The 16,105-nt window shown below is 46.1% G+C and overlaps 1 protein-coding gene across 2 annotated transcripts in view; it reads left to right on the top strand.

The window, feature by feature from the left end:
• The window catches only part of SCP2 (sterol carrier protein 2), a 76,124-nt gene that overhangs the window by 16,277 nt on the left and 43,742 nt on the right, over nt 1-16,105 (top strand). For both annotated transcript variants that reach the window (XM_027838243.1, XM_027838242.1), the window contains exons 4-8: nt 108-239; nt 1,961-2,025; nt 9,708-9,834; nt 12,442-12,505; nt 15,316-15,402. In XM_027838243.1, coding sequence (XP_027694044.1) covers nt 108-239; nt 1,961-2,025; nt 9,708-9,834; nt 12,442-12,505; nt 15,316-15,402 — 475 coding nt within the window. The remainder of the gene's footprint in view (nt 1-107; nt 240-1,960; nt 2,026-9,707; nt 9,835-12,441; nt 12,506-15,315; nt 15,403-16,105) is intronic.

Below are 16,105 nucleotides of genomic sequence, written 5' to 3' on the forward strand. Positions count from 1 at the left end.
GGAGGTGGTGCTCCTGAGGCTCTTTGTTTCCCCAGCATCACCTTCTCATTCCTGTGGGATGCTGTTCCTTCTTAATCATTCCTTTCTGCCCGCTCTCTTCTGCACAGGTGAATCTACCTCTGGCCAGAGGGCCATCTACCACAGCTTGGGATTGACTGGAATTCCAATCTTCAATGTCAATAACAATTGTTCCACTGGCTCCACGGCTTTGTATATGGCGAGACAGCTGATCCAGGGCGGTAAGACCCCCGGGGAGTTGGCGTCGGGCTTTCTCAGCATGGGGACCGCTCTGGGCCTTGTGGCAGGCTGTCTTGGTGTCGCCACTGCTGGCCCCTTTTGTTCTTGCATGTGTCTTTCAGTGCTCTTTTGGTTATTCTGTAATATGCATGAAGCAGGGTGGCTAAAATCTTTCTTGTTGATAGAGAGAACTGGGCCCACAGCCCTTTGCAGAGAACCTGGCCCATACCCTGTAGTGATTGTAGGGGCTAAGGCCCCAGTCATTCCTGTGGTGCTGCTGAGGCTTCCCAGGATCCCTTTGGTGTCATGGGTCCTGTAGCCCAACCCTTGCTTGGGGGGATGAAGCCCATCCACAGCTCTTCGTTCAGCCTTTGCTCTAACACCTCCCCAATGAAGAGCTCACTACCTTAGAAGAGGAAAAGGAATAAATAACGCTCTGGACCTGCATGGTGCGCCTTTTCTCTCCCTCACCTTCTCAGTCCCACTCGAGGACTGCCTCCTCCAAGAAGACTTTCTTGATTCTCTGTGGCAAGTCGTGGCCTTCCCTCAGGCCCCACTGAGAGCTTTGTTGGGCAGCTGTTTAATAACATGCTTCATAGCTTTGATGGACTCATGAACTCATCATTGTGTGTCTCCCCCCTTCCCAGAGTAGATCACAGCCCAGCCATCCCTTCTGGTTCTGAGCCTTCTGTAAACCTTACACATGTGCCTACACCAACACACACACACACACACACACACTCTCTCTCATGTAGACACACACATGCACACACACGCATACAACATCTCTCTCACACACACACACACGTACACACATATACACATACACATACACAATCACAGACCACAGACACACACATATTCTGGAGATGTTCCTCCTGGAACATTCTGTTGTTATTTCCTGGGCTCCAAGGCAGCCCTTGCTCTTGTCCATGACCAGCTGGCCTCCTTTTCTGCTCTTACTGAGCCAGCGAGATCTGGGCTCACGTCTCAGCGGGCACTTCTTGGCTGTGTGACTGTGGACAGATCACTTTACTTCTCTGACCCTCAGTTTTCTCATCTGTAAAAAGGGAATGGTAAGACCTGTACTACCCTGCCTCCTGGTGTTATTGTGGAATGCACAGGAGGGAATGTCTCTCAGGTGTTTTGAGCCCTTCATAGTGCGGGGCCAGTGCCAGTGAACAATGTGCTCGCACCTCTTGGTGACCAGGTGGGGCCTCCCATGTGTGTCCTTTGGGCCGCCTGCAGTTTTCGCATGTTCAGAGATCATTCTATCACTAGGTGATATCTGGTGTTTATGTCGTGATTTAAGGTTTGCAAAGCGCTGTACATGGGTCTCATATGATCCTTGCTACAGTTCTGGGAGGTAAGTGCTTTTATCCCAATTTTACAGATGAAGAAACTGAGAGGGTCAGTGACTTGGCCAGGGTCACTCAGATGGGAAGCATCTGAGGCTAGATTTGAATTCAGATTGTTTCTGACCCCTGGCTCAGCACTGTGCACAGCGCCACCTAGTGTTAATTTTTTATCTTATTATCTCAATAGGAGAATATTGGTATTAAAAAGAAAACGTTGCTAGCCTTGGTAGTAGCCTTCTAAGGGTACTCTGCACCTTGTACAGGGTTTGTTTTCCTCCTGTGATTAATGAACTTATTTTTTTTTAAACTATGCTTCTGAATACTTGGAGACGTTGCTCTGATAAATCCCTAACTTTTATTTTCAGGTTTGGCAAACTGTGTCTTGGCGCTTGGCTTTGAGAAGATGGAAAAGGGCTCCCTTGGATCAAAAGTGAGTGTCACTTGCATTTCATGGCTTTAAGGTATAAAGACTTACACAGAACTTTATATGTGCCAAATATAATCTTTATAAGAATAATGGCTAGCATTTCACTAGTGCTTTATATGTTATCTCCTTATATATTTTATGATACGAAGATTTACAGAAGATTATGACAAAGGTTTGCCTATCAGCCAAAAAACCCACTTTGGCCCATTAAAAAAAAAAATCTGTACGCCCAGGTTTCCTAACCTGCTGCCTCATTGTGGCAGGGAGTTGACGGAGGACCAGTGGCATGACGTCTCTGAGTGCGCAGCGACCTCAGAGAGGTCTCGGCCAAGCTGCCCCACCTGCATGAGACTCCCTCCATGTTCTGCCTGACAATGGAGCCCTCCTGAGATGGGCCACCCCTCTCACTTTGGGATGGCTTTAATTGTTTGGAAGTTTTTCCTTAAACATTTGACCCTTTGCTTCTGCCTGTTGTTCTGGGTTCTGCTTTAAGAGACTGAGGGGGACATGTCTAAGGCCTCTTTCCCATGGTAACCCTTTAGGTACAGACATGTTTACTTTGCGCGCGCACACACATACACACTAAGCACCTAAGCTGTCCAAGGAACTTTGGTAGGATACAAAGACAGATAAAACAGCACTCCTCCAAAGGAGCTTACGTTCTCCTAGGAGGATCCACCAGGCATACCAGTGAGGAGACACAAAGCATGTACAAATTCATTCAGAGTAATTTGGAGAAGGGGAGAGGGTTAGGATCAGCTCCTTGTAAATTGGGATGGTATGAGCTGCAGGATCTGGCCCCTGGACGAGCCCCCTAAGAAGCACCTGCTTCGTGCCTGGTGGGTGGCTGTCTGTCGGATCGCCGGGTAGCACAAAGCTAGGGGACGCAGCTAACAAACCTGACCGACCAGGCTGTGGCCTGTTCTGTGTGGCCCATGAGCTAAGAGTGGCACGCAGTGGGCCAGAGCCAGCCCTGGGGCTGTAGTCCGCCGACCCCTGGGCTGGGCGCTGGGCTGAGCCTAACAAGGTGAGAGATGAGGAGGGTCAGTGGCCTCTGCCAGGTTCTGTGATGGGTGCGCAGGGCTGTCTGGTTACCTCTCCCCCACCGGTACTCGTGCACTTGGTTTTCTGGACTCAGAGGTGGTGAGTTCTCTATATTATCTCAAATCTGATCTTTGTTAATCTGGCCACGACACTCTAGCTTGTTTGGCAACCGTGACATTTCTTTTTTTTTTTTTTTTCCCGTGACATTTCTTCATTGCATTAGTTTTCCCTCTTGCCTTGCTGCAGTCTGAAAATTATCTGATAATTTGATGAGCGAGTCATCTGGGCCTTCATCTAAGTCATTGAGAAAAATGATGAAAAAAACAGGGTCAAGGGTCGGCATTGCACCAGAGGTCTCCTGCCAGGTTGGCATTGATTCTCTAATTCCTATTCCTTAAGTCTGTTTGTTCGGGCCTTTAAAAATCTGCCTCTTATCACTTAGCCCACATCCCTCCATCTTGTCCGTTATACTACCCTGGGAGACGCCTTACTAAGATGCAGGTACAGTGTTGTCTGTCCGTGGCATGCCCTGGATCACCAGCCCAGGGACCTTGTTAAAAAGTAAATGAGGTCCGTTGGCCATGACCTCACCCTGCCCTACAAAGCCACGTTACTACTTCGTCATTGAAGTTTCTCTCCTAATCATTTACAGATCATTTCTTTAACATTCAACCTAGAAGATTTTGAGGAACTGAAGTCTAGCACTTGTCCTTCTTTAGTCCTGTGACCCATTTCCTGTTTTCCTTGATGTTTCAGAGATCATCCTCAGTGGGCCAGCCATTGCATTAGCTGTTTGCTTGAGTCCTCCAGGGACTCAGTCTGGGTCTCGTCATCCGTTCCCGTCTTCTGGAGGGTTGGCTTCTGTTGTGCGTCCACCCTAGAATTGCTTCTGTTTCTCCTCTTTGTTGTCTCTGGGCTCCCAGGATCAATAGAGAAGATTCTATATGATCACTGCATTTCCCTTCAAATAATTCCTTTTGAATAAGGTGTAATAATAAGAAAAGTAATGATGATTTGAAAAGTGACTTTTTTACAATCCTGCATGGTTCACCTTGCCCTTTGCCTCTGGTATGTCAGTTGAGCCTTACGCAGGGCCCTCCTCGGAGCTGGTCCTGTAGCTAGTGTTATTCCCATTGTATAGGTGAGGGAGTGGAGGCTGGGGAAGCTTAAGTGAATCGCTGCTCCTTAGCCACATGCCATTGATCGATCACGGGGCACAAAGTCCTGGGGGATCGATGAAGTCCAATTTACTGCTTTGATTTCAGATTTGTAGTTTACCTCGTTTGCTTTGTCCATTTGTGCACGGATGTTTAAGGCAATGGATGGGCTGGGCGCTCTATTCCCTGCATCTCGTCTCCTGAGCGTTACGGGTCCTCTTTACCAATGATCTACTATCTGTCGGTATTTCTATTCTTTATGTTACCGATGGGCAGTCATCTTCCTCCTCTTGCTTCTGCTTTAAGGTTTGCAAAGTGACTTACAGAGATTATCTCATTCGATCTTCACAATAACCCTGGAAGGTAGGTGCTATTCTTTATTATTAATAAATTTAGTAATAGCACCTGCCTCCTAGGGTGGTTGTGTAAGGATCGAATGAGATAGTAAATGTAAAATGCTTAGGATAGTGTCTAGCACATAGTAAGTGCTCCATAAATGTTAGCTAGTGTTATTATTATTTTACAGATTAAGAAACTGAGGCAGGAAGAGGTAAAGTGTGTTTCTCAGGATCACACCACTAGTGAGTATCTGAGACTGGATTTGAACTCAGGTCTTCCTGACTCTAGGCCCAGATCTCTGTGCCTTGTGACATCCCCCAGCTGCCTCTGCTCACTTTAAAGGCCTCTCAATTGGATCCACAGCTTTCTAGGCGAATAGATTTTTGTTGCGCCCCTTCCCAGCTCGGATACACTCCGTGCCTGCCGCAGGAGCCCATCACTTCTCTACCGGAAGTCTCCTCCATGTCAATTCAGAGCCATCTTTCAGGACCCAGCTCAAAGCTCCACCGAAGGCTGCTACAGCTTCTCCCAGCGGGCTTCCTAGTTCATGGGGACCACTGCCTCTTTTCATTCCATCCACATTTTTATGTTTTTGTGTACAGCTCATGCTAACAGTGTTGTCCATTTGCTTTTGTTCTCTAGTCATTTCACATTCATGCATTTAGTTAATTCATTTCTTGAGCACCTGATAACATTGTGGGAGCCAACCTGAACAGAGAAAAGCTATCTACACACACATCTGGCCATCTCAGAGATCGGTCAGGCATCCGTAATGTCTTCCTGCATTTGGATATGTTTGTCTTAGCTCCCCGGTGCAGGCACGAACTCTTTAAGATTTGGGGCTTCTTCTGATTTGCTTCTTACTGTCCTGGGAAGCATGGAGAATGATCAGCCTGGCTTCTAGCCAATGTGTAAACCAGGGGTAGGAAGCCTCAGGGCATTATTCTGGCCCCAGGGCTGTAGCACAAAGGAATAATTTTTAAAGAAGTTGTATTCATGCTTCCCTCACTCCCACCCCAGCCACTTACCTCCTGTGCCCAATGAAAAATTATCCAAACCAACTGACCCAGCAATCCCGTCTGGCTGCCCATGGAGCCTTCCTCCTACCGTCTCTTACTCCTGGACCAGGAAAAGTGTTTCATTATCTGTTCTCTAGGACCAAGAATGATCATTGCATTTAAATTGGGTTCAGTTTCAGTGGAGTGTTGTTTTCCTTTACATCATTGTAAAAGGTGTGCATATTGTACTCCTGGTGCTGCTTTCCTCACTTGCCACCAGTTTATACCAGTTTTCTCAAGGAAATAATGTCTGCCCTGTTGGACTTGTTATGCCTGTCCCATTCACTTTGGTGCTTCTCAAGATCTGAAGGACCAGAGCAGTTGAGAAATGATGTGTGCAGTGATCCGTGTCAGCTAGTAGAGTTGCAGAAGGTCCCAGTGACTTTTAGCCCAGTGCTCCCGGGACAACCTGGTTCTGAGAAGGGCTTGGCCTTAAGTCAGGTTCAGCCTAGAAGTCTGTAAGCCTTGCCTTTCATCCCTCTGGAGACCATCTCTTATAGCAGCCTCTCCCTGTTGTTTTCCCTCTTGGTCTCTGTCTGTCCTCTTTTCCTTCTGAAGTCTCTGTTCCTTCTAATGTTTCTTTTCTGCCCACATTCTTTCATTTATTGGCCATGATGTAGAGCCAAATTTATTAAATACAGCTTTATATCTTTTTTTCCTCATTTAAGAAGCTGGTAATTTGAATGTTTGTGGTTGTGTCAATATAAGAAGCTGATTTTTGCTTCATTGTGGAACTTGATATGGGTCATTATCAGTCTTTGATAGAAAAAAGATTCTTATCTGTGTAGCCAATTATGGAGATTTCATAAATTCTCTTAACACTACCCAATCAGCGTTTATCATCTTTTTGTGAACCTCTTCCTTGTATTCAGTGAGAATCTCTTCTACTATCATTTGTTTTTTGTCCTACCATGCAGAATGATTATGATTCACATTTCCCATAAAGCTCCTTCCCATATTTGAAGAGAGCGAACACGTCTAGCTGAGCCATTTCCTCGGCGTACCCCGTGTGCTGCTCTCCCTGGCACTCAGTAGGCTCTTAAATTGATTGTCTGACTCACTAACATTGAGGGCATCTCAAATTCATCACGGAGAAAACAGAACTCAGCTTTTCCCTCTGATCCTACCCTTCCTCCAAACCTTCCTTTTTCTGTCCTTCTGTCCAATGTCCTTCCAAGCCCCAGGTTGGCAGCTTCTGAGTCATCCCAGATCCTTCCCTTGCTTTCACGCCTGTATCCAATCAGTTGTCCGATCTTGTTTTTTTCTTTTTTAAAAATTTTCTAAACTTAAACATAAACCATAAACAGCAGAACAAAAAAGGGTCTACAATGAAACCGTAACTCTTTCTTTTGTATTCTCTGCTTTTTAAAAAGTATGTAATTTGTCCCATATGTTTCTTTCAGGACTGTCCTGCCCACCCAGGCTTCTTTCTGAATCCTCTTTTGTACTCTTGTGGCCCTTCCTCTAAGTGCCTCAGCGACCCCTGTTTTTTGACATCACCATTGATACCTGCTCTCTGATTAAAAAAAACAAAACAAACAAACCAAAAACAGCAAACCCACCGCAAATCTCTCATAACAAACAAGCAGAACAAACGCCCCGGGGCTGTGTCCCTAGAAGTCTGTTCCCCTCTTGGCTCTGTCCCCTCTGGCAGAAGGTGGACAATGCCTTCATCCTTCCATCTCTGCCCAAGACCAGAATTCTCAGGTATCGTCTTCGCAAGGTTTGTCATCATCATGTTGATTGTTCTCTTGGTTCTGTCCACTTCACGTGTCCCAGGATTCTGTGACACTTATTCAAAGTTCTGCCGGTTCATTAATGGAATTTATTAAGCATCTGCTGAAACTAAGCACTGTATCAGTATTAATGCGTTTGCATTAATGTGCCCGTCTGTCTTTCCCAACCTCGACTAGTTCCACCTTCTGACATCTTTGCCAATCAGTTGGGTGTGAGCTTGTGAAATCTCTGGGTTGTTTTGATTTGCATGCCCATTATTAGCAAGTTGGGGCATTGTCAGTGGCTGTTAATCATGTGCAATTCTTCTTTAGAGGAGTGTTTGCTCTTATCCTTTGATCACTTATCTGCTAGGGAGTAGCTTTTGGCCTTATCTCCTGCTGATGGTTGACTGTGGACTTTGGCTACCAAACTTTACATAAGGAATCTGATACAAAGACTTTTTTCCCCTTTGACCGCAATCCTTTGGTTCCTTCTCATCCTAGAAGCATTAGTTTTGCTTGTGCAAAAGTTCTTGGAAATTTTGTGTAAACAAAATTATGTATTCTGTCTTTTGTAATTGCCTCTATTCCTTCTTTGGTTAAGAATTCATCTCTCACCCATAACTGTGCGAGGTATATGATCTGTTCTCTTCTACTCTGAGGGTTTCAAGAGAGAAAAAGAAAGGGAGATGAAAGGAATATACTAGCTTGGAAGCAAAGAAGAATGGTCTCCACCATCTTGGCTCCATCCCCTCAGGTTAGGTTTTTCTGGGTTGCTTTTTGGGAATATTGTTTTCTAAGCTGTCCTCTCATTTAAAGTAGGAGAAGAGAAGGGAATAATATTTTATTAAGTACCTACTATGGGCCCAGCGTGCTTTACAATTCTTTTTTTTTTTAATTCTTTTTTTATTTTTGGCGAGGCAGTTGGGGTTAAGTGCCTTGCCCAGGGTCACACAGCTAGTGAGTATCGTGTGTCTGAGGCCGGATTTGAACTCAGGTCCTCCTGACTCCAGGGCCAGCACTCTATCCACTGCGCCATTTAGCTGCCCCTACAATTCTTATTTGATCTTGACAATGACCTGTTATTATCCTCATTTTTTTTTTCTGTTGAGGAGACTGAGGCAGACAGCAGTTAAATGACTTGCCCAGGGTCATATATAGTATATAGTACATATCAGGTCAAATTTGAATTCAGGTCTTCCTGACTCCAGGCCCAGTGCTCTATGCATTGTGGTGTCCCCTAGCATCTGTGGTAGCTAGTAGAAGCTATCAGGTCTTGTGTGATCCTAACTGTGGTTCTGTGGTGCAGGAAAACTCTTTTATGACTGCTTGTTCAATTTTATCTCAGGCATGGGAGCTCTGCATTTTGGCTGTGACATTCCTGGGGCTTTTCCTTTGGGTATTCTTTTCAGGAGGTGATCAGTGGATTCTTTTTATCTTTACTTTGCTCTCTGGTTCTAATGGATCTGGGCAGTTTAAATTGGTGGTTCCTTGAAATATAGTGTCCAAGATTTCTTGTTTTAAATTATGGTTTTAGGAAGTCTAGTGACTCTTAAACTGTCTTTCCCGGAGCTGCTTTCTGGGTCAGTTGTCTCTGAGAGCAGGTAGCTTCCATTTTCTTTTTTTTTTTTTTTGGTCTTTGGATTTTGTTCTACTCTTTCTTGCTGTTTCACAGAGGTGTTGATTTTGGTTTGGTCTGTTCTCATTTCCAGGGAGCCTGGGAAATGTTTACATTTTCTGTTACAAGCTATTTCTTCTCCTTCCAGTTCTTTCCTCTGGGGCTTTTCTTTAGTTTTCCCCTCCTCACTCCTGGAATGCTCAGCCCCCTCCGTCACCTCCAGCTCTGGGAATCCCTCACTTTCCTATCCATCTCCCCCCGTGCCCCCCATGACCTTGTGTTCTCTTTGTATTCTGTAGCGGTGTGCCCAGGATTATAAATGTGGAGCCCATGGGGGCCATTCTCTTAGGTTAGGACACTGAGGTCAGAGGTTAAGTGACTTGCCTGAGGTCATGTCCTCCTGACTCCAAATCCAGCACTCTCTCTGCTCTACCATACCTAGGATGTAAGCTCTTGGAGGGCAGGGACTGCTTGGGTTTGGGGTTTGTATCCTTAGCACCTAGCCCGGTGTCTTACTCTTAGCAGCCGATTAATAAATGCTTATCAGATTGAACTGAATTTCTAGGGTGCATCTGGGATGCACTTGAGTCTTCTCTCCTGGGACACTGGACAGCAGGGGCATTTCTGCCCTCCAAGGTCCTCGTCACTATCATTTCCCTCTCCCCACAAATCTGTACAATAACGTGTTTTCCTTTTGCATTCCATCAGGAAAGAACCATTTGGTCAGCATCTTGAATTTTTGTTTTTCCCTCAGTACTTAGATCGGACCAATCCAGTAGACAAACACGTGGAGGTGATGGTGGAAAAGTATGGCCTGTCCTCCGCTCCCATGGCAGCTCAGCTCTTTGGATGTGCCGGCAAAGAACACATGGAGAAATATGGTACCTTCAGAAATGCTACTCCAGGGTGATTGGGCACGGCAGACACGTGGGAGAAGCCGGCTGTTCAGGTCTCTGCTGTGCAGAGCACAGAGGGGCTGGCGGAGGACTGGGTGGAGCCTGAGCCGCAGCCCTTGCTCTCCGAAACCCCCTAGATTGTTGACGTGCCAGTGGCTCTGCTCCTCCTGTGGGCAGGAAGGCGTACGCAGGGCTCCCTTTCTAAGCCACTTGGGGCACTCTGTTCCTGTGTGACTTGGATGACCTCTTGGTCCAACTTTCATTTTGTTTAGCTGGATGGGATTTGCTTATATCATGTAGAGAGGCCACATTAATCTAAAATGATATTAGAGCCTCGGCCCATGCATTCTTATTGCCTTTCCTTTCTCCATTGTCCTTCTGTGTCTCTGCAGCAGCATGGTATGGTGGGTGGTGGTGGCGACCTGGTTCTCACAGCAGAAGGCAGGTTCTGGCACATCCCAGCAGGCTGAAATGTTTCGTGCCAGGGCCTATCAAAGGGCTTTTTCTGTTATCTGATGAACAACCCAACTCAGCCTAGAGAGGCTTTGCCTTCGGATGCCTGTGGGATGATAAATGCTGTAGCCGTAGCAGATTTCCAAGGGGTTGAGGGTCTCTTGCTCCTGTTGGCAGAGGGAATCTGCACACTGATGACATCATGGCTCTCTGAAATACTCATGCTTACATACCGATGCGTCCGTCATTTAAAAAGTGTGGCATTATGTCTGCTGCATCCTCACATCCTTCTCTGGTGACTTGAGAATGATGGTGGCTCTGGTTAAGCTCCCTGGAGGGCAAGTAAGCTCTAGCAAATTCCCTGAGCAGAGAGGACCTGACTGCAGAAGGCATGAAAGTCCAGCCTTGCTCTGCTGTGCCGGTCTTGGTACCTGGAACTCGGCTACTTGCAAAGGCTGTCTGCTGATTTGCTTCTGTCAGGAGAGAAATCAGAGACTCTTGGTGTATGTCACATCTTTTCTCTGGACAATCTGCTTCCTTGTTTCTACTGTAAATATCTGGAGAGCACCTATTTTTGTTCAGCGTTCAGAACAACTAAGTAGTGTAGATGCTGGAAAGTAAATCGTTCTTTTTTGGATTTTGAACTATGGTTGGATGGTTAATGCTACCTAGTTTATTTTCTAGTATGTTTTATGAAGTTAAAAGAAAAAAAAAACTGGACCATTTGTTGCCCTCCTTACAGCAACTGAATGTTAGCTTGTTGCAAGTTTTATGCCCACTATACAGATGAGGAAACTGAGACTCAGAAAGTCACAATGACTTGCTCATTTTCAGGTGGCTAGTAGGCGTAGGAACCAGGACTTGAAACCAGTCTATTGTGCTGCTTCTCAGGATGGCATCATGGCTCAGACTGTGCTTTTAAATGTAAGACTGGAAAACAACTGGAAAGCAGAATGTGGGGTGTCTCCATTGTTAGTACTGTTAAGTGTTAATATACACGCCCCATTTGGGAATGTTTTTCTTATTTCAGACTTCATGATATTTAAAACAAATGTCAAGAAAATGCTAAGATTGGAAAGAACTTTTAGTTGGAATACTATTTCTCATTCCCGTGACCTTTCACTGAGCCAGAGACTTTATCAGAATTCGAGGGTATTATTTTACAGTTGCTAAGAGCTCTTGCTCTGCCTTGCCAGCATATACAGAAGATTGTTCATGTTTTTTAAACATTTTGAAAATGAGAAGATTGATATGATTTGAAAGTTGGAGTACTTCATCCTTGATCACTTGACCTCTGAGGGTGGAATGCTCATGTCCCCCAGAGACAGATAATCCCATTCCAGTTTTGGGAAGGCTCTTCCTTTCGTTTGGCTGATGAAATCCACGTCCTTAGAGTTTACCAGCTTCTCCTAGTTCTGGCCTAGTCCAGTGTGTCCTCTGGTATGGGGAGTCGGGAATTGCGTTCCCTCTTGGGCTTCCCTTCTCTCTGTTGACTGGCTCTTCAGATCATTTTGGTCCAGGCAGACCCCTCAGTAGGTCAAGTCTGAGTGCTGCCGATGGACGGGCCCTGCATTGTGTTTTCACTTGGTGTCCTAGTAAAAGTTGGCGCTATCACAGCGAGTCCTCTGCTCAGGTCCAGTTACTGCTGCTTCAGGCTCCCTCCCTTTGCCACCCATCTTGTGTAAGTGTCTTGATTGAGAGGAAGAAGCAGGATACTCAGCAGGCCTTAAAGAATGATTGTAAGTCAAGCAAGTCCGGAGGACTATAGAAATTATTCCAGCCTCTCTGGACGGTTTCTGTCAGCTCTTTACTACCAATGGGCTCTCTTACATTTTTACCAGCTTATCAGTGAGCCCAGGGGACCAGCTGAAATCAACCCTTGGGTCAGGTAGAATAGGCTGGTTTTTAGATATCTTCATTGTTTCTGCTTACTAGCTGACTCAAGTTGATAACTGGATTCCAATTTAATTGCAAATAGATTTTTACATGGTGGGACAGTTCAATACGCTTTCCATGTAGGGAAGGAAATGTGGCATGATTGAATTTGGTAGAGGGTACCATTACCTTTTATTACTATTATATAAATAAAGTAGAGGGAGACATTTATATACTCTTAACAGATGTTTACTTTTTCCACAGGCACAAAAATTGAACATTTTGCAAAAATTGCTTGGAAGAATCACAACCATTCAGTCAATAATCCGTAAGTACCCCAGGGAACTGGCAGAATGAAAAATCCAGGGTTTCCTGCAATGATATGCGAAGCTTTCTTGCTCATAATAAAGCAGAAGCCAAGAATCCAGCTCATGTTCTCTGACTCTGAATCCAGGCCTCTTCCCAGTCTACTCCACTGTGTCCCTTAGTCTTATCTAAGAAGCAAGACCAGCCGCCAGTAAGACGGTTGCATCAGAGGTACTGGGATCAGATGAAAGGGACCTGGGTTCAAGTCAAGTCAGCTAGCATTTATTAAGCACCTACTTCATGCCAGGCACTGTGCCAAGCACTGAGGGTACAAAGAAAGGCAAAAGCCAGTCCCTGCCCTCAAGGAGCTCACAGTCTAATGGGGGAGACTACATCAGAACAAATATGTCCTAACGAGATACATTCAGGCTAAATTGGGGATAATCAACATAGGGAAGGCCCTAGCAGGAAGGGAACACAACAGAGCCTACTGTTTGAATTGGTCACCCATTGAGGGAGGCCCCCCTGGGCACTGATTCAGCCCTGGGCTGGGCAAAGTGTGGATCATGGAGGAAGTAGAGGGCCCGGTGGGTGTGATTCTCTGGGAGTCTGCCACTTAGTTGGGAAGAAACGATTAACATCTTAAGTGATAAGATAACAATATAAGACAGATTATAATTCACCACAAAGTCATATAGTGTCATGTTTGAAGAAAGACATTGATGGGCTAGGGAGCCATAGGATGGTGAGAAGACTGGAACTCATGTCATGTGAAGTAATGGTTGAAGGAAGTGAAATTATTGAGACTGGAAAAGGTATGACATGGTAGCTGTTTCCAGATGTTTGAACAATTGTCTCATAGAAGGAGCGGTCATGCTGATTCTGTGGCGCTTGGTGTGAAGCCTTTCCCAGCGTCATTCCACATTGACTTCATGCATGCTTGATGCCAGCTGAACAGGACACGTTGTTGTTCTGAGCTCCCAGCCTTCCATCTCACACTGCTGGGCCTGGCCTCTGTGCTCGGAATGCCTTTCCCCTCTCTAGCTTCCTTCAAGCCTCAGATCATCTGATCCTCCTGGGTACTAGTACCCTCTCCCTAGAATTTCTTTGTATGTGTTTAATTTCCATGCATGTACTGCTTCCTTCTTGTGGAATGTAAGTTTCTTGAGGGCAGGGATGGTTTTGTTTGTGTCTTTGTATGCCTAGCAACCAGCATGATTCTGGCACAGAGTAAGAGTAATAAATGGGGGCTGAATGTTGAATGAATGAAAGGGGTAGTGTGGGGAGAAGCCTGAGGCAGGAAGCCCAAGGAGGAGGCCCTGGCATAGAGAGGTGATGAGGGTGGGCTCCATCTGGGTGGAGAGATGGGCAGTGGGGCAGATGCTCATCCTGCAGGAGAATAGCTCTTCAGGCCAGTCATTCAGCCACTCTGCTGAGCCCAGCTGCGTGTGCAGCCTCGAGGGGCTGTGGGGCACTAAGCCAGCCTCCCTGGGGATTGAGATCAGAAGGAGTCGCAGTAACTCTTCTGCACAGGTCATTACCCATCCTTGGCCTGCCTCCTTCCCCTTTTTGTTGGTCGAATTCTTACCATCCTTTAAAGACCATTTCACAGACCACCTCCTCCATGAAACCTGCCATCACTGCCTGTCAGTGACTACCTTCCCCCTTGGACCTCCTATAGAACTTTGTTTTACACCTTCCTGAGACACTTAGGCGATTTTGTGGTACTTTGCAGTTATCTTTGTTGGGATCTTATCACCTTTCTGGACTGTAAGCTTTTTGTGGGCAAAGATCCTATTATATTTGAATTTGGCAGGCCCCCTTGCCCAGCACAGTGGTCTGCATTCAGAAGGCACTTAATCAATAACAAGCATTTACTCAGTGCTTACTATGTATAGAATGCTGGGGATACAAATGAAAGCGAAAAGAATCCCTACCCTCAAAGAGCTTACATTATAATTAGGGAAGATTACATAGAAAAGGGAGTTGAAAAAGTCAGTAAGGAAGGGTACCAATGAGGGGGCATGTTATCAAAGTCTGAGAGTCAGCATGGAGCCAGGAGAGCAGCAAGGGCTGGCGGGCATTTACCCTTCCTTAAAATGGAGGTTCTGGAAGGAACTCACCGAGAGGAGAGAAGCATCTCTGAGGCAGAGCGATCCTCCAGGATGAAAAGGCAGCTGAGGCTTTGTGGCAATGTCTGGTGAGTCAGAAGCAGAGCCAGGAGAGGAGGGGAGAGGAGGAGGAGGAGGAGGAGGAAGAGGAAGGGGGAGGAGGACAAGGGAGAAGGAGGACAAGGAAGAGGAGGAAGGGGGAGAATGAAGAAGGAGAACAGAAGAGAAGGGAGAAGAAGGAGGAGGAGGAGGGGGAGGAAGGAGGAGGAAGGAGAAGGGAGAAGGAGGACAAGGAAGAGGAGAAGGAGGAAGAGGAAGGAAGAGAAGGGAGAAGAAGAAGGAGGAGGAGGAGGAGGTCGTTTGCCTCATCTTCATCAGATGTGACTCCTCCACGTAGGCACAGAATCTGGCCCAAAGGGAACGAATTCATCTGGATTGGCTTTGGCACTTATTATGTTATTCTTTGAGAGGAAAATAAAGTACTTAAGAGTGAAGATTTGTTTTTTATTATTTTTTTTCCTACTTTGAACAGTAGCTTTGGATAGTAAATCCTTTGCATCCACGAAGATGCGCTGCTGAACCCTGGAGCTGTTCCCAAAGACCTTTGCTCTTGTCGTGGCTGCTCCATCCCTCCCTCCATTCCTCCCTTCTCTGCCCCTCCCCTTTCCTGCATGGTAGCCCCCATCTCACATGCTCTACTAACTGACCATTTTGTGCCTAGGTATTCCCAGTTCCAGCAGAAGTACACCTTGGATGAAGTGATGAATTCTCGACAAGTCTTTGATTATTTGACTGTCTTGCAGTGTTGGTAAGAATGATCATTCTGGCATTGTGTGGAATCTGCAACAGCCCCTGTCCTGAGGACAGGCACCACCTCCCCTTGGGGCTCTCTCTGCCAAGGAAGCCCCTGCCAGTAGCAGAGGGAATCCTCTTCCTGCTCTGGAATTGCTGCCTTTTCCTCTTTCCTCTCTTTCCTGCAAACTAGTAGACATAGCGCTCTCAAAATTTGCCTTCCTTGGTCTTAGTTCTCTGCTGAGTTTTCATGTTTATACCTAGTTGCATAGCATCTTTTTAAAATTTTATCAATTCCTTTTGTTTATACACCATGGCCATTTCTTGGTGTAACCCTCCCCATCCCACTCCATCTGAGCAGGCCATAAGAAAAACCCACCCTCTGCTGGGAGGAAGGAGGTGTTTTCTCGTGTCTTCTCAGTGGCCAAGATTGGTCATTAGAATCACGCAGCATTATTGCCTTTAATTTTTATGCTACATTTATGTTACTGTTAAGTGTTCTCCCTCTCCTCGAACCTTCCCTTATGACCAAGAAAACCGTTTACACACAACTAAGAGACCCAGCAGCCACACCTGGCTGCCTGTGCCCTCATTCTCAGCTGGGGTTCCCCCTTTCCCCTCTGCCTAGAGGAAGGAGGTGTGTTTCAGCCTCAGCTCTTGGGGACCGAGCTCGGGCTCCACCCTTAGAGCTCACCTGCTCTGCAGGGCGTATTATTCTG

Source organism: Vombatus ursinus, unplaced genomic scaffold (assembly GCF_900497805.2).
Source record: "Vombatus ursinus unplaced genomic scaffold, bare-nosed wombat genome assembly UNPS02014825.1, whole genome shotgun sequence".
Classification (NCBI taxonomy): Eukaryota; Metazoa; Chordata; class Mammalia; order Diprotodontia; family Vombatidae; genus Vombatus; species Vombatus ursinus.